General features: G+C 37.4%; 1 protein-coding gene across 1 annotated transcript in view; it reads left to right on the top strand.

Moving 5' to 3' along the window:
• TRPC4 (transient receptor potential cation channel subfamily C member 4) overlaps positions 1-24,129 on the top strand; it is a 195,889-nt gene that overhangs the window by 127,213 nt on the left and 44,547 nt on the right. Inside the window, exon 4 of the mRNA XM_049646853.1 lies at positions 12,479-12,815. Coding sequence (XP_049502810.1) covers positions 12,479-12,815 — 337 coding nt within the window. The remainder of the gene's footprint in view (positions 1-12,478; positions 12,816-24,129) is intronic.

Below are 24,129 nucleotides of genomic sequence, written 5' to 3'. Positions count from 1 at the left end.
ACCTTCACTATGAAGAAATGGGAGATACACAATCCGAGACAAAGCAACAGCATATGCAAGCCTACAATCATCAGAAAGATCCAGACCCAGTCAGAGCATGAATGGTTTGTATGTCTGAAGTATAACTATGCAAGCTGAGGGAAAGGGGACAGGGGCCATGGGGCTCTTTCCTGGGGACTGTGAAATAGCAGTGCAGAGTATTAAAAGAGAAGGAGACACAGTTCCATTTGCTATTTGTGAGGATCTTCTCAGCAGTCTGGTGCATAGGTTAGAAGGAGCTCTCAGAGGCTGATAGCCATGGGCAGAAAATGGGCTAATTTTCCTAGTTTAAGCCTGAAATAATGACATCTGATGTTATGATAATATATTATGACAATCTGAATGAAGGAGTGGTATTGAAACGAACCAAGGAGATAATTACAAGAGAAAGAAGCTGGCTTGATAGGCCTAGTAATAGCTGGGAGGTAGATCATTCTGAATGTGCTTGTGGCCTCAGCAAAACAGGGACAGACATTTTAAACAACTTTGCTGACGTAAAATTGACATGCAAGAAACTGCAAATGCTTAAAGTGAATACTTGGACAAGTTTTTATTATATGGGTACATATTGTGTGAAAATATCTGTTACCCCACAAGTTGCCTTTTGCCCTTTTATAATTTTTCTCTGCCTCTTCTCGGGCAACTGCTGATCAACTTTCTGTCACTGTAAATTAGTTTGCATTTTCTAGAGTTTATATACATGCAATTATACCATATGTGCTTTTTTTTCCTCCAGCTTTTCATTCGACATACTTATTTTGAGATTCAACTGTGTGTGCACAACAATGGTTCCTTCCTTTTTATTGCTGAGTATTCTTCCATAGTATGGTCATGCCACATTTTGTTTATCCATCCAGGAGTCCATGGATATTTGAATCGTTTTTGTTTTTGGCTATTACAAACGAAACTACTATGACATTTGTATGCAAGTCTTTGTATGGACAGATGCCTTCTTTTCTTTTGGATAAATGCCTGAGATTGGAATGAGTTCATCACATGGTAAACGTAGGTTCAAATTTTTTTAAATTGTAAATTGTTTTCCAAAGCTGGTTACATTTTGATAGTCAACATATGAGAGTTCCAGTTTCTCCAAATTCCTACCAACCCATATCGTGGTTTATCTTTTTTATTTTAGCCATTCTAAGAGGTGTGTAGTGTTATTTTGCTGTGGTTTTATTTTGCATTTCCCTGATTACAGAGGTGTGAAGCATCTTTCATGTCCTTATTTGCCACCAGTATATCTTTTGATGGTGTTTGTTCAAATCTCGGGGCTTTTTTTTAAATTAGATTGTTTGTTTTCTTGTTATTGTACCTGGATAGTTGAATTGCATATGGTCATAAGGAATTGGAGATAAACAACATAGTTTTTTGATGCCAGGAGCTCCCCAAATCTTAACTTAGGCCATCAGCAGACAGAGAGGGGTTCATCAATGCTGTGCATGCAGGTGGATAAGCAATGTTATAGCCCCAAATAATTGATTATGAACTCATTGAGTTACACATATCTCTGTGACTTTCAAATGGCAATTTTCTGATAGAAAAAAAAATGCTGGTAATTTAACATTAGGAATATGATCAAACCAGGAAAAACTTAGGTAAAGTTTTTCTTATGTTGGAGAGTTATATTTTATACCTAACCTCAGATGTCTTCTCTCAAATAATCAGCATCTATATGTTTCTCCCTGAGTCCTTAGAGTTCTTCGCTAGGGGTATAGTACTGATCCAGATCAACATTTCATGTCTCTCATTTTTCCAGCCACCAAAGCTCTGGTTTTTGGTTTTTGGTTTTTTGTTGTTGTTTTTTTGTTGTTGTTGTTGTTTTTTTTTTTTTTATCCCATTGTGTGACTATCTCAACTAGGTAACTCTGGTGTATATGCTTAATGCCTTGCTTGCCTAAGCATTGTAATATTTTATGCCAGTTAAAATACACACATCACCAGAAATCCCTTAGGTAGAAAGTTTAATTATAGTAGCAGACTGTTACAGGAGATGGTTTTATCTTTTTGTTTACAGACAATCTTAAACTTGCATCATAAGGACAGCTGGCTGCCTGCATGTAGAGTTCCCTCACGTCATAATGTTATTGATAATCACTCTTCTTAATTCCTTATTAGTCGTTGTCATTTATTATCAATCATGGTGAGAAAATAAAGAAGTAGAAAAATAGGAGAGGGAGGCAAATTGAACATAGAGTGGAAGATAGAGTTCTGAAATATTATTTATGGATTTGAAAAGTATTTGGAGCACTTAAAAGAGCCATTTTTATATAAACTATAGAACCAAAAGCTATATGATAGGCAACTCTGAGAAAATGAGGAACTGGGAATATTATAGTCTAAATTATGTCCCCCCTCAAAAAAAATGATGTGTTAGGATACCCAAATACCTAAGAATTTGATCATTTTCAGAAAAGAGTTCTAGCAGATGAAATTAGTTAAGATGAGGTCATATTGGAGTAAGATAGCCCTTTAATCCAATAGACTCATGTCTTTATAAGAACAGAGCAGAGGATGTGGAGTGAGGCACACAGCTATGTGACGAGAGAGACAGAGATTGGAATAATCCAACTGCAAGGCAAGGAATGCCAAGGCCACTTCTAGGGGGTAGGAAAAGACAAGGAAGGATTCCACCCAACGTCTTAGAGGGAGTACAGCCTTCTTCTTAACATGCTGATTTTGGACTTTAAGCCTCTAGACTGTGAGCTAATAAATTCTATTGCTTTAAGCCACCCAGTTTGTGGTACTTTGTTTATGGCAGTCCTAGGAAACTAATACAATGAGCAACTCTATTTTAATTAAGCCTTAGGAATCACCTGAAGATCTAGTTTATATGCAAAAACTTTTAATATTCACAAGGCTAGCAGTACCCTGGGTTAGAAAAATCAGTAACATTCTTATGTGCCCTCATTTCCTTTGGGTTGCAGGTTGAATTCCTTTGAAGAATTCCTAACGATGGTTACAGGTCTAAGTTTTCAGTAACTAATTTCCTCTTGTATAACAGTTTATTCCTTGTTTTCAGGTCATTCTTCACACATGCTTCATGATCTATCTGTACTGACTGAGATGTGCATTAACTCAGAGAGTTACCATAAGGCTACCCAGACCAGGATGTGAACGAGCAACACTTGTACTCATGGGAAATAGAAATCCAGAAAATGATAATCTGACTTTTAAGAACATAATTTCAGTCATTTCAAAAGAGAGAGAGAGAGAGGGAAGCCCATTAGTTAATGATCATTGAGAGAAATGAAGAACTAGGTTAGAGATAGGGCAGAGGGGATGGAGAGGAGGGCAGTATGAAAGGAACTTTGCAGACAAACACACGTGGGTGACAATGAGATGAGGGAGGAGAGAGAGGGAGAAGGAATGAAAAAGGATACCAAGGAATAATTCCTCTGGAACAAACACTTTATCCATATTCTTCTCAGCTTTAGAGAGTAATGTCAGAGACTGGCTGAGGCACATGAAACTGTTTTCTTCTCTGGCGCTTTTATGTGCTGTTTATGTTCAGTTCTCCCCTCTGTTGTCCTACACGTTGGAGCAGAAAGTGCCGGCTGGTCAGTTACTGTGTGGGCTCTGCTGTTTCCAAAACACATAGCCTTCCTTTCCCCATTGTAGACTAGTTAAATTCATTCCAACCTCAATAAACAGATAATTAACAACTGAGTGTTATTTTTAGCCCAGGAAATGTGTTAGCCGAGATAGTCTGAGGAGCTGTTGTCAGGGAGGCAGAAAGGAGTTCAGTGGCAGGAAAAGAGATTAGTGAGCATAAAGGAAATGACTTTATTCTTGACCTTGAGACTAGAGTGAAAAACTTATCTGTTTATAGGATCTAACACATTTGAAACAAATATAACTCTACACTTATATCATTTATGAGTATAAATTGGCAGAGTAGAGGAGGGACTGTGTTCTATGGTGTCAACCATTGTCTCTGAAAAGAAGGTATAAAGAACACCCTATTGTGCAGGGTCTTGTACAATTTAATTTTCTCAGAAACATATGTTTGATGTTACATTAAAAGGGAAGGGAAGGAGGAAAAAAGGAACCATACTGTTTCATCTCATAAGGATAACTAGTATTCATTCCCATTGTGTCTCTTTTTTCCCTTCTGGATTCTTGTTCCAATGGAAGAGAGGGGAGCAGATTTTGGTCCTCAGTAAAAGTCTCCCTGGGAGATTCTGAGTAAAAGTGGAGCACCCTTTGTGCTGCTTCTCAGAGCAGAAACTGTTGGTGGCTCATCAGAGGTGGGAACTGGCCCAGAGGTGGGAACTGGCTGGCTGGGATCAGGACCAAACCTGCTTCCATTTTCCATCTACCGTTCTCACCTCCTATTCCCCTACATGAGCCAGAGTCAAATGGTGGTTTCTTCAAAACTGTATAATTGTCTACCTCCACGCCTCTCTTCATTTTTTAAGAAAACTTCTAGGTAGCCACCTAGAAATAACTGGCAGTTTTTCATCTACCTTCCATGACAGTTTAAAACAGTCTTTCACATAAATCTTGAAGAAAGGTATTGATGAATAGATAGGGAATTTCTACCAAATGCTGCCCTTTGTGATTTTCAGAGAACAATATCTATTAACTCTACCTTCCCATTACCTATATTGGGTTTTGTTTATTTGCCATGTTCAATAATTTAATGTATTCAACATTGGCTTTATCACCTCCTACCTTATTCCTTTTGCCTCTGCATTTTCAACTTCCCATTACTGCCCACTCATATCCCAGCTCAGTTGCCAAACCAATTTTGAATTTAGGCCCAGAAATGATGTAAGAAGTTAAATCCTGCCCCTGCCTCGCCAACACGATCAGATGGAGTTCAGTTGTCATCTTCCCTTCTGGATGTGGAGACATCAGAACTGATGCCCTAGAAATGTGCTTTGAGCTACTCCTTGAGTCCCAATTTGCAAATATGAATTTGACATTTAAGTCCAAGGAGAGTAATCAGGTGATTTGATGACTAGATGGGAGACTCTTTGAACTTGACAGAGTCAAGGGGTTTGTTGGCCAATAAGTTTGGAGAGAACAGACTCTAATCAGTCTTCTTGGCTTATCTCAAGCTTTTTTGCCAATTCCTTCTCAGATATGATTGAATCTTCACTGATTTTTTACCTTTTAATGAGTCTAATAAAAACTCAGTCAACTATTTACTGTAGTGGTATTACCTTATGCTTGAATAATTATTACCATCTCCTTAAAGTAAGTTCCCTATAGAATCTTTTAAAACTAATCCCCTATTTTGTGACATTCCATTAATTAAAATGAGGTTATATAATATGTAAATATATATATCAACTGACATAACAGCAATACTCTGTAAAATTCAGAAAATGAATAAGTATTATATATTTTAGTATAAAACCATGGATAACTGTGGGGCACCCAGGTGGCTCAGTCAGTTGAGTGTCCAACTCAATTTCAGCTCAGGTCATGATCTCAGTTTGTGAGGTCAAGCTCCGTGTCAGGCTCTACACTGACAATGTGGAACCTGCTTAGGATTCTGTCTCTACCTCCCTCTCAGCCCCTCCCCTGCTCACTCTTATTCTCTCTCTGTCTCAAGATAAATAAATAAACATTTTTTTGAAAAAGACGACTATGTAACTGTGTATGTATATGGACATATGTGTGTATACACATATTCTTGTGCATGTAAATATATGTGTCTATATACAATAATAGTAATGCCTAGCACTTATTGAACATAAGTATCATCTAGGAACTGCTGTATTCTTCATGTACTAGTTCAATTAATTTTATAATAACCTTATATGGTAAGTGTTTCTATTATCCCCACATATCAGGGAAAAAATCACATTGAAAATTTAATAATTTATTAACATTCGCACAATCAGGAAACAGCAGATCAGGATTCAGATCCCAGTGGGCTGTTCCAAGGCTTGTATCTTCTTAATCTCTACAACATCCAAATATATTATATAGAGACAATATGATTTGTCATTTTACTGTAAGGTCATGATGGTGATGCATAGGGTAAAGATCTGTCAGAAACTAGGTATGAGAATTTTTTTTCTCCTTTTCTGATCCAGGTTCTTAAATCTACTCATGTCTCTCCTATTCATTGCATCCCAGTCTGTTTCATGCTGGTCTAGGTCTTTCCAGGCATTTATATGGTGAATTAGTCAGCTGTTATCCTCTGGCTACCACTGCACTGTGTTCTGCTGTTCTGTCTGCACTACAGTTCAGTGACTCGATGGGGATGACTCTTAATATTTTTGTGTTTATTCCTGTAATTAGATATTACACCAATCTGTACCACAGAATACGTGCTAGATGTGTAACTTCTATGCATCTGACAGCAAAGACATCTTCATGAACTAAATTTGCCTGTTCATAACCTCAATAAGAGGATTGATTTAGGTAAGGAAAGAAAAAATTAGAAAAATAGAAAAAGTTGGAAAAACTGGAAGACTATCCTATATTATTTAAAAAGTGTTGTTCTGTAAAACAGTGGTTCTTATCATTTGTCTCTGCATCCCCAACAGCAGCATCACATGGCAACTTGGTAGAAATGCAAAGTTCAGGGCTTCACCTTGAACCTACTGTATCAGAAATACCGAGGTGGGGCTCAGGAACATGGTTTGTACCAAGCCTCCAGGCAACCCTGCTGCTTACTCAATTTTGAGAATGCCCCACTCTGTGGCTAGTTCCCCTCACCCAAGTTCTCATACCACTCATAGCTGGATTTAGCTGAAAGCAAACTCCTGCACACAAATACACACCACACAGCCAAGTACCCCTACTCCCTCACAAACAGATTTGCTCTTGAGATTCGCAAGTGTTCAAATGTATATTTACATTGAATTAAAACTACTCTGGAAGCATTTATCAGATACAACAGAGCTAAATAAAACCTCGTTAGACATAAAATCCTTTCAGCCAGTGCTTATCAAATGTTAACATTCATAGGAAGCACACTGTTAAATGTCGATCTTATTCAGCAAGTCCTGAGTGGGACCTACTATTTTGCGTAGCTGATGAGCTTCCAGTTGACACCAGTGCCACTGGCCTCAGCCCACACTGAGCAGCAAGGATCTAGACTCAAGCATTGCCTCAATAAACATTTTCACCGACGTCTCAAAATAGGACTGCAGTTTCCCTTTACACTGTGTCACTGGTATATTCACCATTGATGATGACCTTCTAGCTCAAGGGATAGCTCATCTGAACAGACCTGTCTCCATCCTGAAGCTTTTAAGATGATAGTGTCTAAATCTAAATTAAAACACATCCACCTACTGCTGTGCCTATGAAAATTCTACCTGTTATTTCAGAATTAACTAGCAAATCCTGTTCCTGTCTTCAGTTTTCTCAGATTACTTCATGTTGGGCACAATCCCTCCTATACTCTACCTCTTTTTTAGCACATCATATAATGTCCTGTTAAATTACACTAATCTGGACCATAGAATATGTGCCAGATGCGTGACTTCTGTGCATATGACAGCTAAGGCATCTTCACTGAACTAAATTTGCCTGTTTATAACCTCAGTAAGAAGACTGACCTTAAGTGAGGAAAGCAAAAAATAGAAAAATAGAAAATATTAGAAAAACTGGAGGACTGGTCACACGATCAGTCCCCAATGTATGTTGAGTTCCTAGAAGACAGATATATCTGGTTCTTAACAGATCTGGGTCCTCTCCCCACTTATCTAGCCAAAGTCCAACTCATAGATGATGCTATTGGTTTAATTAAAGTAGGGAGGACAAGGTGAAAATGATGTTTGATTAATAAAGTAGCAGCATCTGAGCAGTTACATAGTATGACTGTGCTCCAGGAGACCAGCATTGTTTTAATGAGGAACACAGCTAAAGCTATCTCTAAGAAACAGGGAGAGACTCACATGGTTAAAGGGCCTTGAGAACTATGAAGGAAATTTGGGATTGAAGTTGAAGAAGTGGTTTTTAGTTATGGACAAAATAATTCCCTAAAGCTCCTTGCCTACCAATAATCCTTAAACCTTGCTATCAACATTACAAAATGAGCTGCTGAAAAGCATTCCTGGGCAGAGGAAATAAAACCCCAAAGGATATAGATTATTTTTTAATTGCTCAGAAATAAACAGTAAGACCCAGAGGAAACTGTGGTCCTTTTTAAGCAAAGAAATCAGATTGTCTGTATGTAAATCACTATAATACATTCACCTCAAAAGTTTCAATTCTCTTGAGACTCAAGTCAATTCTCAACTCTCATGTAACTATCCCACTTACTCAAGATGCATAAAGTAGCCAGGTTGGCTGTTCCCAGAATCTCGATTTTGCTCTTATAGAGAATATGACTGCAGTCTGAACTTTGGATACAAATTTTTAAGCTATAAAAAGTACTTCAAAACTGAAAAGATAAAATACAAACACTGAGACAAATACCAAGTAAATCTATAGTCATTTTAATTACTAGGGCTTCATTAATTTTGGAACTCTCTTCTGTTTATTACATTCATATCCAATTAATATTTAATACCTGCCCATGTAGTAGTGAGGCTTCTTGGTCTGTTTGGTTTTGAGTTTGGGGTATTTTTTGTTTGTTTGTTTGTTTGTTTTTACTTTGTGGTAAAAGTAAGTCTTTCTTTATCCTGTTTCATCATTTTTGTTTGTTTCCTTTATGGTGTTGATTTGTTGATTGCTTTAGTATTTTGAGTAGTTGTTTTAAAATTATTCATACCAGATTTCTCTTTATTTGTAAAAATTAGATTTCAGTAATCTTTACAGTTTCTTCAATATATCAAATTCCATGACTCAAGGATTTGATAAATAATCATGAGAATGGGCTTTTGAAATTCTTTTAAAGGTTACTGAAAGAGAGGGATAGGAAGTTTTCCCTTTTTTTATTCTAGTGTCTTTTATAAATGCATGGCACCAATGTGAATTTGAATGTTCCTAATGTTTTAATATGATTTTAATGGGATGGCTGTAGTCGTGCTAGAATTGGCCAATAGCTGTAGGGAGAAAAGAGTGTTGCCTGAAGAGATACCCTACTTCCCCCAGTCCTGGGAAGGGTGTTCCTGTGACTCGATGTGCAGTAGAAAGATGAAGCAGAAGAGGCAGAGGCTCTGGGCTCCCGGCATGCTGCAGGCAACGTGAAGGCCCATCTGGGAAGGGCTTTGCTGGAATGGGCCAGTGGCAGGTGTGAGAGATAGGATGGCCCTCTCTGAGGGTGTCTTTCAGAGGGAGTTGGGGTAAAGCTGTGTCTCTCTCAATAAGCCAAATAAACCAAGAGGCTGGGGGTTGGGGATGAGAGAAAGAAAGGAAGGAGGAGACAAGAGATGAAGTACAGAGTAGAGCATGAAGGAAAGAAAAAAAGAAAAATGGAAAGAGGAAGGGACACATGAGAGAATGGAATGTTTTAATCCACTTTAGCAATTAAAGACTCTACAAAACCCTGTAGTATAGAAGTTTAATTCTTTAAATTCTTATTTTGGTAACTAATTTAACCATGAAACCCACTTTTTTTTCCATGGAAAATGCGGGTGTAGACATGTAGTGAACAGGTGTAGTAGAAGGAGGATGTAAAACCATTGTGAGGGCATTTAGATTTACAGTGATTCTTAGGAATACTTTTTGGTTTATTTTAATCCTATGATTAGAACAAATTTGTAGTCAAATAATATCCAAATTTGGGGAAACTTGTATATTATGTACACTCACCCCTGCTCTTCTTATAATCCTATTTCTATTCTTTAGGTCTGTATAAGTTTCATTGTGTCTGTGTCTAGAAGAAAATTGTGTACACTGTTCATTAACTAAGCACAGATGTATAGTTTACAATAATTTAAAAAAAAAAAACCTTTTAAGAAAAAAAGTATTAGTAAGAACGAAGGCTAACCTACTGCTTGACAATGCAGGTGTTCCTAGAAGGACTAAATAGTTTGCTTCTTCTGGATAATTTAACACAGTCTATACATGTGTATTAGGCAACAGAAACATTTATCTGAGAAAACCTTAAATGTTCCTAATAAAGCTATTTGCTCAATTGTCCTGGGGTGTCCCATGCTGTAATGAGATTTTGGCCAAGAAGGGCAGACAGAGGTTATAAGTCCTAGTATTCACCCAGATCATCTTGAACAAAGTATGTACCTTTCTTTCACTTTTTCTGCATGTATTAAATATATCATTCATACTTAGTCCCTTACAGTGTTTCTTCAGTGTGTGAGGATTAACGAGATATTCTAGCAACTGCTTGTTAAATCTTGCATTTTCTGGAAGTTTAACTCCCTTTTATTAAGGTCTTTCAGTTGTGCTGAATTCTAATAGTATGAGAAATGTTTTATATGAAAAAAAATAGAAAGAAGATGAAAGACTGATTTGTTTATAGAACCCTGGTGGGAAGGACCCTGTATGTGCTGGAGGGACAACTCTTAAAAAGAACAGGGCTTGTTAACGACTTACCATTCTTTGCCATTACTCTGCATATATATCAGCAAGAACTCTATTTTGACTTCCAGATGCCTGACTTTGACCAGAATAATAGGCAAGGACTGTGTTAAGAAAAGCTATTCTTGGGGCGCCTGGGTGGCTCAGTCGGTTAGGCGGCCGACTTCGGCTCAGGTCATGATCTTGCGGTCTGTGAGTTCTAGCCCCGCGTCGGGCTCTGTGCTGACAGCTCAGAGCCTGGAGCCTGCTTCATATTCTGTGTCTCCCTCTCTCTGACCCTCCCCTGTTCATGCTCTGTCTCTCCCTGTCTCAAAAATAAATAAACGTTTAAAAAAAAAAAAAAAGAAAAGAAAAGCTATTCTTTGGGTTATAAAATTTGATTTTACTAATTACTTTCAAAGTAATGAAGACAGCCCTCATGATCTAAGTCTTGATTAAATGCAGTTCTATTTTATCTATATTGCACCTTATTATAAATTTGATTTATTACATATTTTTTGCCCTCTGTGTCCTTTGATGAGTAGAGTATCCAAGACAAGGTGATGAGAAACAGTTGCATGAAAAATCATTTCATGTCCAGTTGATATGTTTGCACATCTCAACTACTGAATTTCTCTTTTAGTCAATCATCCTTTCTCTCCTTTCACTCTCAAAGAGCTTTTAGTTTGTGATAATCATGGGATTATGTGAACCCAGGGATTTTTTGCTTGCTTACCACCAAAAAAGAGTAAGGGCAAGTCTTGTCTCAAGGAGATCTATACAGGCTAAAACCGAAGACGAAAAAGAATATCAAAGGAACTTCTCCAAGTCCCTTACAAGACACTGAAGATTCTCTTTCAGTCAACAGTGCCCACGGGGCATCCCTTAAACACTTCTTGCCAGAGTATGTTCTCTCTCTCCCCATACCTTGCCTTTAATTGCCTTCCCCTTCTCCTCTCTGCTTATACAAATCTGCCCCTTCAAAGCCAGATCCACTGGGCAGCATTCTTGGACCATTCCATCTGGGAGAAATAATTCCCTCTGAATTTATACTAATGCTTAGCTGTCAGTCCCAGTGAGAAATGTAGTGTGCAGAAAAAAAAAAAATCCCGGACCAGTTACTCAAATGTTTTATCACTTACTAGATATGTACCCTTAAATAAATTTACTGACCTCTTATAACACCCTGTATCCTCATCCTTAAAAGAGAGTAAGGTCTATGCTATATCCCCAAAATATTGGCAAGATAAAACAATGCTATGTTTGTGAAATGTTTGGTGTATGGTAATTGATTATACTTAGGCAAGTATAGGTTTTATTTCGACCAAATTCAGCTACAATGATTTACATTCTGGTAATCCTAATATGCTTTCATGTATGTTTTTCTTAATGTCTCAACCCAATTAGAAGTATAATTACTTTTTCTGATGATAAAAAGATAGTAAGTATTTATGATAGAAAATGTTAAAAGTATACACAAATATAAAAATGAAATCTAGTATAATGTCATAACCAGAAAACAACCAGTAAACTAAGAAACAAGCACTATTGACATCTTTTCTTGCGCCATATATATCATATATATATGTACATATATATGTGTGTGTGTGTGTGTGTGTGTGTGTGTGTATGCCTTTGTACACAACTTTGCTCACTCATCAGTGTGTCCTATGACTATTCTTGTTCTCCATCTGTATTTTTACATCTGTACAACCATGATTTCTGTCACATCTGACTAAGCCCATAGCACTATGCCTTGGGTATAAAATATTACATACAGAGGCTTTATTCACAGAATGAGTTAAAGGACTTAATGATTATTTAAATATAAAATTATTAATTTTTAAGAAATTTTATTTTTAAGTGATCTCTGCCCCCAAGGCGGGGCTCAAACTCACAACCCTACAATCAAGAATCATCTGCTCTACCAACTGAGCCAGCCAGGTGCCCAACATAAAATTATTTAAAGCAGAACTTCTGGCTTTAAAGATAAATCTGTGGTCTTACTGATGAACTGAATCCACCATATGTGACACTGACTCTTGCTTTTCCTTTCCTTTCTGTGTAGTTTGTTGCTCAGCCCAACTGTCAACAACTGCTTGCATCTCGCTGGTATGATGAGTTCCCGGGCTGGAGGAGACGACACTGGGCAGTGAAGATGGTGACGTGTTTCATAATAGGACTCCTTTTTCCCGTCTTCTCTGTGTGCTATCTTATAGCTCCTAAAAGCCCACTGGGACTGTTCATCAGAAAGCCCTTTATCAAGTTCATCTGCCATACAGCGTCCTATTTGACTTTTTTGTTCCTGCTGCTGCTTGCCTCTCAGCACATCGACAGGTCAGACTTGAACAGGCAAGGTCCACCACCAACCATCGTCGAGTGGATGATATTACCGTGGGTCCTGGGTAAATGTGTTACTATAGAAAATATAATAAAAACGTGTTGCTGCCATGGAATTTTATTGCCCAGAAAAGAACATTCATTAAAGTTTGGGACACAGGAATGTTGAAAACAGGTTTGACCATTTTAGCTCCAAGGCCTAATCCCCAAACTAAATAAACACTTTTGCAAGTTTTGGGGAACTTGCCCTCAAGTGCAGCCTATGAAATGTAACTGTAGGTTTTAAGATTTCAGATTTTAATGACATCATGCCCCATGAATGATTTTCTGGGTTTTTTGTTTGTAAGCTTGTCTTTTAAAGACTTTCCACATATCTCATTGGCCATATGTAACTGATCATTGTAGTTTTCTTAATGGATACACCTTCCAAAAGACAAATTACAAATCACTCTGCAGAATTAGTAATTCTGTACATAAAGTAACTATAACCATTCTTTAAAACCAATCCATTTAACTTTATCTTTGAAATTATATATTCAACCAAAATAATAGAAAATTAAACTCTAGGACATCCTCCAATCTCTCTCTGTTCTTTCCATAGAAAGAAAAATGTTTTGGAATCTGTAGAAATCAAGGTAGAAAAGCTTAAAGTAGCTGGTAAAAACTTTGTTTTACTCTCTTATTGTAGCCATAGTTAAAACTCACATTTTAATTACTCTTTCCTCTAACCTACTGTGGTTTGCTAAAAATCATATTTTCTCAATTTAGCTCATCATTTTAAACCTCTCTGGTATCATATCCATCTCATCATTTAGTAATTAGAAAATATGTGAAAATTTCATGATTCACAGTCTCAGAAGATCAGTTTGGCTTAACTGTCAAAATTACTGGAGAAATTGTAAAATGTGGAAAAGGCAGGAAAGAAAACAGGACTATATCTGAATCTGAGATAGAGGTACTCTTTGATTTTAAACATTATAACTACTCTAAGTACCGACAATAAGAAAAGTTCATAGGAACAAGATTCGATGTGTTTTACAAATGTTGGAAAAAGCACCTTCTTAGGTGAACTTTAAAACAGAGTACATTCTCATTAATATGGCATGCATAAAGTGTGATCGTGCTTAAATTAGGAGAAAGGTTAATAAAATAATTATGACATTGTAGTTGATATTCAATATAAAATTACCCTGCCCATTGCCTTTTAAATTAAATATCTCACATTAGGAATATGTTCTTTATAGATATTTCTTCATAGAAAATTTCTTGTAAACAATTCTTAAAGAAGCATTTTGGAGGTTAAATTTCCCATTATGGGGGACTTATATAGAATGTCTAAAAATTGATATTCCAAATGAAATACAGAATATTAAGTTTTGAAAAATGCCATAGCTACAATGCAGTATAAGCAGAGATAGTATTTCTAGACTTTCCTTTATGCACTTAATGAAAATATATAGACTACGTTCTGTACAGTAAGTGCAGTGCAGGGCAATAGTGATACAAAAGTAAAAAAATAAAAATAAAACAAAAAAAAAGAGAAGGAATTCCTTGCCCCTATGAAGCTTAAATTATACTAGAGGAAATAGATAATAAACAATGAGATATGTTACATGTCAGAAAACAGTAAATAATATTAAAAAATACAAGCTTCAAGCCTTTAGTAACTTGTGCAATTAAAAGAGTCATTGGCTGCCTCCTTCTTGCAAAACTTGTAATAGAATTTTCCATGAAAGCTGGCTAGAAATCATATCCAATCCTCAGCTGAATGGTTAAATAAGGTACAAATTTAATTGTGATAATTAAAATTCCAGCCTGGGGAAATATCTTCTAAAGGCAACATTTTCTTAAGCTATCCTGACTTAGGCAATTAATTTACTTGGGAATTTTTAGGATGCAAAGAGATTTTCTAGAATAAAAAATATATATGAACGATCCTCTTGCTTAAATACCTGGGCACGGAGAAAGAATTTTCTATATCAAATAGCTCTGTCAAGGCTAGTGAATTCTGAGTGTCTCATATCTCAGACTGAGTTCTAAGTATTTTGATACATCCATGATTAAAGGCTATATTCACTATGTTATTGGGCTCTTGTAGAAAAAGCACTGTATTTGAATACATGACCAGGTTCTGTCACTAAGAAACTCTTAAATTATGAGTGGTCACAAGCTCTCAGGATTTCCAGTATCTTCATAAAAAAAAAAAAAAAAAAAATGAAAGATTCAAAGTCCCATTGAGTCCTATTGCCCTGTGCTGGGGAGCTGTCATTATTAGGGCAGAAAAAAATGTTTTGTTTTGTATTGTTTTTTTAAGCCAGGGTAGGTGGGGAAGAGACTAAAGACAACAGGGTAGGAATGCTATAACCTTTGACCAAAGGTGGGATATAGACAAAAAGGCCTGGTCTGATTTGATAACTGTATTAATGAGACTTCTATCTTGTCTTCCTTATTAATACTGCTGTCTGGTAAAAAGTCAGTGGCTAAACATTTCACAGTCCCTTCGCTGTGAGGTTCTAGGTTTATAATAACAAGACTGAATGACTTACAGAGAAGAGTATGGCTTACAAATATGTTTCTCATCACGTTAGTTTTCCCAGTGATAGATTGAGGGTCTATGCATGGGTTTTTCTCAAGTCTTCTTGAACCAACTTAGATTTTCAACCCACGTCACTCGGTGGGCTACTTTTTGTGTAAAGAAAGGCTTTTTCCTTCCTCTTCGCTTTACTTTCCTTCCATTTTCAGGGGCTGTTCCCCAGACCTATGATATGATTTATAAGAAATGATAACTTTTATACCTCCCATTGTATAATCCTGACAAAAAGACTTTTGATTTGTTTTATATATTCATACCATAAATTTTAACTTTTCCTGAGTAGAAAAGTTTTCTAACTGCAGAGTATAATCTCTCAAACTGATCCCTTTATCTCCTTAAGAAGTATGTTTTTGCTTTGGAATTTCTGTTCTTTCATATACTTTGCTGTGTTTCTACAATACAAACTTATTTGGTCTGACAGATCCAGATATCTTGCGATTTTGCACAGGGGTAGAATGATTTTTCCCTGTTATTTCAATATCTTTCCTCTGGAAGTTCAACATCATGTTGACTATTTAAATTGAAGTCTATTGAGTTTTATATCTTGAGAAAACAGTCTGCAATAACCCTGGTATTCTTCCACTGCGGAATCATTGATAAGCTGTCCCTTTGAATGATTTTTCCTTCAGACTTTCTTGTATGGAAGGTTACTGACCCTTCTTTCTCCCATCAAACAATACTCTTGTGGATGTCTGCTGTCAGGATAAGTTTTAGCATATAAGCAAAGAAATCTAAAGGCCTCATGCAGGGTTCAAACTTAGGATGTGGTCATCTGGAGATACAGTCCTAACCAAAAGAGAAAACTAATCACAGATAATACAGTTAGAACTATCTCAATAGATAGGCAGATTCTAGACACATAGACACCAATGCACTCAGAGTGTCACATTACCCATTTAAACTAGAGTAAAAAGTGAAAAATGATAGTTCTAGCATATGGGCCTGATGACAGACCCATACCTTTCAAGTATCTGAGAGAAAGTGTTATTGGAAAGACTGAATGATGGATTCAAAGGAGCCATGGGCCAGATTAGAGATCTGGTCACTTCTACATTCTGATGGGCCATGACCTTGACACTCTTAATTTATTCAAAGTTTTGACTTTTAACATAGAATACCAGGGATATGAGAATGAATATTCATATCAGAAGTTCCCTTTTCCATAAAATTTACATGCAAACTAAATATAGCATGTTATCTTTATATATAATGAGAATTTATTTAAATTATAGCAGCAGTTTTTTTCTCAAATGGATGTCATTTTCTTTCTGAAGGTAATATGATGTAAAATGGGGAAAAAACCAACTTTTGAATGCTAATTTTTAAGGCCTTCCCAAAAACCGGTTTTGATTGTCCTATAGAATCCATCATAATTCAACTGTAACAATCAAATTTGTATCGTAGCTTATTCCCTGCAAAAAAAAAGTGTACAGATATAAATATATATGTGAAATATCGAGATGTAGACTTACGTTATCAGCTTGGCAAAAAGAAATTATGAAATGGGTAACATTTTTCATAAAAGTAGGTGTTAATGGAGGCTATCACATTAATGAAGCAGGAAATACTTTGTTCTCCATGAGAAAGGAAAAATGGATACTGAAGTGACTTGATATTATGTGTGTGCCTAAGAATATGCCATAATTATGTAGTATATAAATCTATGCACACTGAGCATGATAAGGAGAAGGGTGAACTGAGGAAAAGATGTATCATAGGAAGAAATCTGAGCTCTGTTAAAAATAGCTTCTAGTGGATTCCTAGGCATAAACTAAGAATTGCTCATAATATCCGGATTATACATCTTGCCTATAACACATACTTATTTGACAATTTTTCTCTAACAAAATTGGCCTCTCATTTCCATGATTTATTTCACATTTTTATCTTTTAAAGCGTTGATATTAACAAATCTGAACATTTCAATAAGTGCTTCCAAATTGCAAATGTAAAAAGAAAACTTGTGATCACATTCTCCTCTAGATAAAGACTCACAGAGACAATTCTATATAAGTATATTCCTTTCTTGGGACCATTTCTACATCTTTGTCTAACAGGCATCAAGATCATATGGTTTCAGGTACTCATACTCTCAGCCTCACCCATGAATTACCCATCTTCTCAAACAGCCCCCCAAAGATATTCTATAGTCTATAGTCTCCTGACTCTCTGCCTTGGCAAGGTCCTCCAACCACCTCAGCAAACTGGCTGCAGACACACATAGACACCCAAAGACAGGTGCAAAACATCCACCTATTCATTTAAAGAGACATTTTAATTTTCAAGAAAGCCAAATAATCATTGGACTATGACATGTAATCATCATTTTCCTTTTTATGTGTGGGGGGAAAAGTTGAAGATCACCTTTACCAAGACTTATCAAGATTATCAGATTTCAAACAATGAAATATTTGTGTAATTTAAAATTGTTGTGCACATACTACTGCTGGCCCGATGACTTCTTTATCAGAAAGAAAATTAAGTGTTTTAGGTACTGACAATGCTATACATATCTTGTAGCCCAAAAGTGAAATTAATACTGTTAGAGAAAATATTTGGCAACACGATTCAGATAGTTCAAGGGAAGAGGGCAAAAGATAGGGAGATAGGAGTAGATACCAAATGATGGAGGGTCAGAGTAAAAGACTGGGGGGCGGGGGTGAACTAATGAAAAGTGGTTTTCATTAGTTCAGAATCACAATAGCAGTAGTACTGATAGCAGCAATAATAGTAGAAACCAAGAAGATAGGCACTGTGCTAAATGACTGAAATGTGTATCCTCATTTGAACTTGTAGTAATGTCACTTCATTTAATAACAAATCTTGTTAGTATCTCATTTCATAGAGAGGAAATAGGCTGAGAGAAGTTGGGTCACTTCCCCAGGATCAGGAGCTAATAAACAGCAGGCACTTGATTCAAATTCTAGTTGGTGTAATTCCAGAACTACAACTTTTATCCACCGTGAATACTGCCCTCAAAATGTGAGGAATAGAATTCAAGGAGGCAAAAGCAGCCCAAGAATTCAGGACTCCTTTGCTCATTTGTTTTGTTTCTTAAATTCCAACATATGAGTGAAACCTGAAGGTATTTGTCTTTCTCTGACTGAATTTTTCACTTAGCATTATACCCTCTAAATCCATCTATGTTGTGTAAATGGCAAGATTTCATTCTTTTTTATGGGTGAGTAATATTACAGTACACACACACACACACACACACACACACACACACACCCCACATCTTCTTTATCCATTCATCTATCAATGGACATGGGCTGCTTCCATAATTTAGCTACTGTAAATAGTGCTTCAATAAACATAGGAGATGCATATATCCTTTCAAATTAGTGTTTTCATATGCTTTGGGTACCCAGTAAGGGAATTACTAGATCATATGGTAATTCTATATTTAATTTTTTAAGGAACCTCCATACTATTTTCCACAGCGGCTGCACCAGTTTGCATTCCCACCAAGAGTGCACAAGGGTTCCTTCTCTCCACGTTTTTGCCAACGCCTATTATTTCTTATCTTTGTTTTGCTTTTTGTTTGTTTGTTTTTTATTTTAGCCATTCTGACTGGTGTGAGGTGATAATCTCATTGTGGTTTCGATTTGAATTTCCCTGATGATGAGTGATGTTAAACATCTCATGTCTGTTGGCCATCTGGATATTTTCTTTGGAGAAACATCTGTTCATGTCTTCTGCCCATTTTTTAACTGGATTATTTGTTTTTTGGGGTGTTGGACTATATAAATTCTTTATATATTTTTGATGCTAACCCTTTATCAGATATGTCACTTGAAAATATCTTCTCTCATTCAGTAGTTTGTTTTTAGTTTTGTTGTTTCCTCTGCTGTGCAGAAGCTTTTTATTTGGATGTAGTCTCAATAGTTTATTTTTGCTTTTGTTTCCCTTGCCTCAGGAGACATCTCTAGGAAAATGTTATGGCCAATGTCAGATAAATTACCACCTGTGCTCTTTTCTAGGATTTTTATGGTTTTAGGCCTCACATTTAGGTCCTTAATCCATTTTGAGTTCATTTTTAGGTATGGTGAAAGAAAGTAGTCCAGGTTCATTCTTTTGCATGTTTTACTGCCCCTTTAAGTCAGTGTTTCTTGAAGCATGGCCAACCGACTAAAGTCATAACAATTGTGAATTTCTACAAAAAACTTACATTTTTAATTCTCCCCTTGGTTCATTAATTCAGAAATTCCAGAGGTCTTGGGGTGCCTGGGTAGCTCTGTTGGTTAAGCGTCCAACTTTGGCTTAGGTCATTATCTCACGGTTCATGAGTTTGAGCCCCAGGATCAGACTCTGTGCCGATAACTCAGAGCCTGGAGCCTGCTTCGGATTCTGTGTCTCCCTCTCTTTCTGCCCCTCCCCTGGTCACACTCTGTCTCTCTCTCTCCCTCAAAAATAAATAATAAACATTAAAATTTTTCAAAAATTAAAAAAAGAGAAATTCCAGAGGTCTTTAAACATTAAAGATTGAGAAAACAATTCTGGAAGCACAATTTCATACAAATTCTGTATTCATGTAAAAGCTTAATTAAGGAGTCTCAACTCCCTAGAATCTAAACATGAAATGTTTTTTACTTTTTCTGATCACTCTGCCCAACTTCCCTATACCAAATATCTTTTCCTGTACCTTAATGATATGTCTAGTAGATATCAAGTTCCTGAAACCTTGAGTTATTTTAAGCTTTCCTCTTCCTGACAAAGGCCTTACCCAGTGCTCAGAGGACCTGGAATTGTCCATCTTTTGCTCATCCTTCAACTCCAACACTGCAATGGAAAGAAGGGCATAAACTGTTTATGTTCTCCTCCTTGGTGGCTGTAGGGAAGCGGGATGACAGGAAAAGTTACAAGTCTTCGTTACCTCACTGGGCCCCTCATCACAGTTCTTTCCTATTGGTTTTATGCATCACTGGCTAATACTGTGTAGCCTATATGACAGTCCTTGACCGATGGCTCTCCTGATGTGTGCATGTGTGTTCCATAGAAGGCCTTGGGTGCCTCCAGGCTGCATCGTCCTCTGGATCCCCAATTCAACTCTGCCTGAAATCTTCTAGTCCCTCAACTCCTTGTAACCTGTAGTTGACTCCTTCTGGGGTCCTAGGACCCTGGCAAGGACAGGAGGGCAAGATTGCTAAAGCCCAGCTTCTTCCTGTGATAAGCACTCACTCCCCAAGGGCATTCCAAAACCTTGCCACAGCTAATGACAGGAGGTCAGGCTGCGGCCAGTTGCGGACTGCCAAAACACACTGGTCTCTTATTTCTTATATCCAGACCCAGGGAGAGATGAGCAAGTCCATTGCCTGAGCAGACACTCCAGGAGAGACTGAGATGCCAGTTTTCCTTGTTGTAGAAATCCCCCATATTTATGAGGGATTTCCTCAGCATCTCCCTCACTTGACTTAGGGAGGTGGTACTGCTGGTAAGCAATCACCTTCATCTCTCCCTCTGGTATTCCTAATTAGCACAAAAACTCTATTACCCTGACTTCATGGCTTTCTCGCCACCTATTCCTAATGTTCCCTCTGTATAGACCATGGGGGTAGAGGCCCAAGTGGTTGGTAACAGATATGGTCCTTCTACCTCTTAGGTAGCCCTAGAAGGGCGGGGGTGGCTACAATTTTCTGTAAGCTCTCTTCAGAAAGTGAATCGTTGGGACTCTTGTCTTTATCTTTGTTTGGGTTTTAAGTCTAACACTGAGACAATAGAAGCTGCCTCCTAACTGAGTGCCTTTTTTGGGTCCAGCATAACGTGATCCTCCATGGAGCAAAATAACTACATTTAGATTTCTCCAAGCAAAAGCAAAATTTTGACTAGAGACTACTTTTTTGTTCCCTGATTTGGGGGAAAATACAGCAGGGAGGAATTCTTTTTGTTCTTTTTATCTACATTGATTTGGTGCCACAGTGTAGAACTCAGTATCCTATTAAGAGACTTGCAAGGTCAGATCCCTCAACTAGCTCCTGGGTTTCCATAACAAGCCCTTTGAGGTGGCCATAGGTGAAAAGGCGACCCGCTCTTTGTTTGAGGTTATTTAATCTTTGTGTAAATACTGACAGCAAGAGAAGGTGAGACGAGAGGTCTGTTCACAGAATTACATATTTCTCACCTGAAATCAGGGCTGTTAAATGTGGCGTCTGAGGTCTCCCGACCTCATCTCATCCCCACAGCTGGCTTCACACGATAAGATATAATTGAACACTCGAGTAGCCCCTGATGAAAACTGTTATGGGAAAGGTAGAAAAAAAAATAGGAAAAACTTCCAGGCATCCATAAATATCTTTCAAAGGAAGTTCTCTGACTCATTTGCACTATGATCTTTCCTCTACTGGTCCCCACAGTCTTGACATCCATGCTTGTAATTAGACCTCCACCGTGACTCTGAGAAATCACGTCATCTGTTTATAAACAGCAGAGAGAAATTTTGAAATGTTCCCATTGTGGGAACAGGACAAACATTTTGTGATGGAAGCTTGCTGAAGCTTTGTTCTCTTCGGACTAGTTACCACGAATAGTTTGTCTGGATGCATGTATCAGCCAGTTAATAGCACCCTCTAGCTTCTCTAAAGGCTGCTTTCTTCAAAAATTTCAGTGAACCATTGCCAGAACAGAGGAAACTTGTATTTTCACCATGGTGCTCATAAGAAATAGAAATATATAGTTATCAAACAGGTATGTGGTGATTAGAGCTATATGAAGTGATACCCCATTCTGGTGCTCTAAAAACACAAGCTCCCAAAATCCATTAGCCAACAAGCACTGACTGACAGTTGTATTCACAGCTCAGGTTAAAAAATGACGGTGTGAGCCCTCAATTTCATCAGGATCTCTGCTTTCTCCACACAGCTGTGATTTGCAAAGGCTAAAAGTGATAGAATTTTTGTGTGTGATCCAAAAAGTCAGATTAAATGTATACTCTTTGAACTCCAAAGGAACTACAATATCTCCAAATTGTGTTTGCTGTTACCCTTCTTAAAAACCCTTAGAGGTCACCTAGTCCAAGCTTCCAATGAAAGTGCCATCTCCTTGAACCCATCTAATGTGACAGAGTCTGCTGAGGTACTAAGAAGCTCTAAGTTAAAATGTTGCTTTGTACTGAGCTCATAACTAATTCTTTATAACTACTTCCCCATTTTCCTCTGAAGCCATTAACCCTAGTGTCTTTATTCCCCTACATAATTACCCACAAAATACTTGCAGTTAGCTGTTTCGGTGGCTGTTAATAATCATATTTGGCTTTTCAGTTTGCTAGAAGCAAGAAGAGAGCTATCAATTTATCAATAAAGGGAAATAAGATATAAACACACTGGTTGGCTAGCAGGTATTTGAAATACATTTCATTTTATAATAGGTACAAACTTGAAAAATACATTTGATTTTATAATATATACAAATTTGAAAACAACAGATTTCACGAACTCATAGAATTGGAATGCCCTTTAGAGATCAGATAGAACAGGTTTGTAGTTACTTCTAGAATTTCTCTGGATCCTGAGTGATGGAAGACATTCCAGGCCCTGGATTGGAATCTTCAATGCACAGGGTAATCCATTCCAGTTTTGGAGCAACTCTGATTTCTGGAGAATTCTCCCTTACGTTGGGCAAGAAAGTTTCTATAATTTTCATATCAAAGATTTAGTTTGTGCATTTTGGGGAAGACCAAAGCAAGTCTGTGTCCTCTGGTGCAAGACAGTTTTTAATCTTCATGGCAGCTATTGTGATGATTGATTTTAGTAAAATTTAATGATCCAGACAGGAAAAAGTAATGTCTGGCTATTTGTACCACAGAAGTAGAATTATACTTCTCGTATGATTGCGTATAATCCAAACCTCTCTTTTTTTGAAATGAGGTGACAACGATCTAGAGAGACGAGACTGTTATCTCAGATTACAAAGCTGATTACCAGTTGGACTGAGCCTGGCACTTCACTCACCTGGTATAGTCAAAGTGTTATCTCTGTGCCTTCTGATTAAAGTTAACTTGAAATGCATTTGTTCAATTAATAACTGCAGTGCACACATATTCTCATCTCTGGATATTGGCAGAGTTGCAAATAAAACATAACAAATAAACCACATTTTGAAATTTCAAAAATAAGAAAACGTCTAAGAGTACTAAGGAGATTGAGTTCTGTTTTCTTTATTAACTGGTAGTGAAGCACTAGTTAGGTCGCTTGTTTTGGTCTTACCTTTCTTATGTAAGTTGTGATTGATTCTGAGACTGTCCCCAGGCTCAGTAGGAGAAAGCATCATAGATGTGGACTGGGGAGGTTGGGGGGGAGGAGAGTTGTTTCTAGTGTACCTAGCATTTTTCCTCCTTGGATGATATAAATTGTAAGTTCCCTACAAACATCAGAGCATGCATCATATCTTACTCAGGTCTGATGCGTTTCTTTCTTCAATGTGGAGGCAGCAAACATTACCATCTCTGCAGTTATGCCCCAATCTTATCTGAACTCTCAAGAGAGATTTTATCTGAAAGAGACCTCAAAGAGTAATATAGGATGTAAAATCTAGAATAAAGCAGTGGTCTACAGAGGGCTTTAAAATGCACACTATAGGGGCGCCTGGGTGGCGCAGTCGGTTAAGCGTCCGACTTCAGCCAGGTCACGATCTCGCGGTCCGTGAGTTCGAGCCCCGCGTCAGGCTCTGGGCTGATGGCTCGGAGCCTGGAGCCTGTTTCCGATTTTGTGTCTCCCTCTCTCTCTGCCCCTCCCCCGTTCATGCTCTGTCTCTCTCTGTCCCAAAAATAAATAAAAAAAAAAAATAAA

Source organism: Panthera uncia (assembly GCF_023721935.1).
Source record: "Panthera uncia isolate 11264 chromosome A1 unlocalized genomic scaffold, Puncia_PCG_1.0 HiC_scaffold_16, whole genome shotgun sequence".
Taxonomy (NCBI): Eukaryota; Metazoa; Chordata; class Mammalia; order Carnivora; family Felidae; genus Panthera; species Panthera uncia.
The sequence above is the reverse complement of the archived record's forward strand: the minus strand, read 5'-3'. Positions and strand labels throughout refer to the sequence as shown.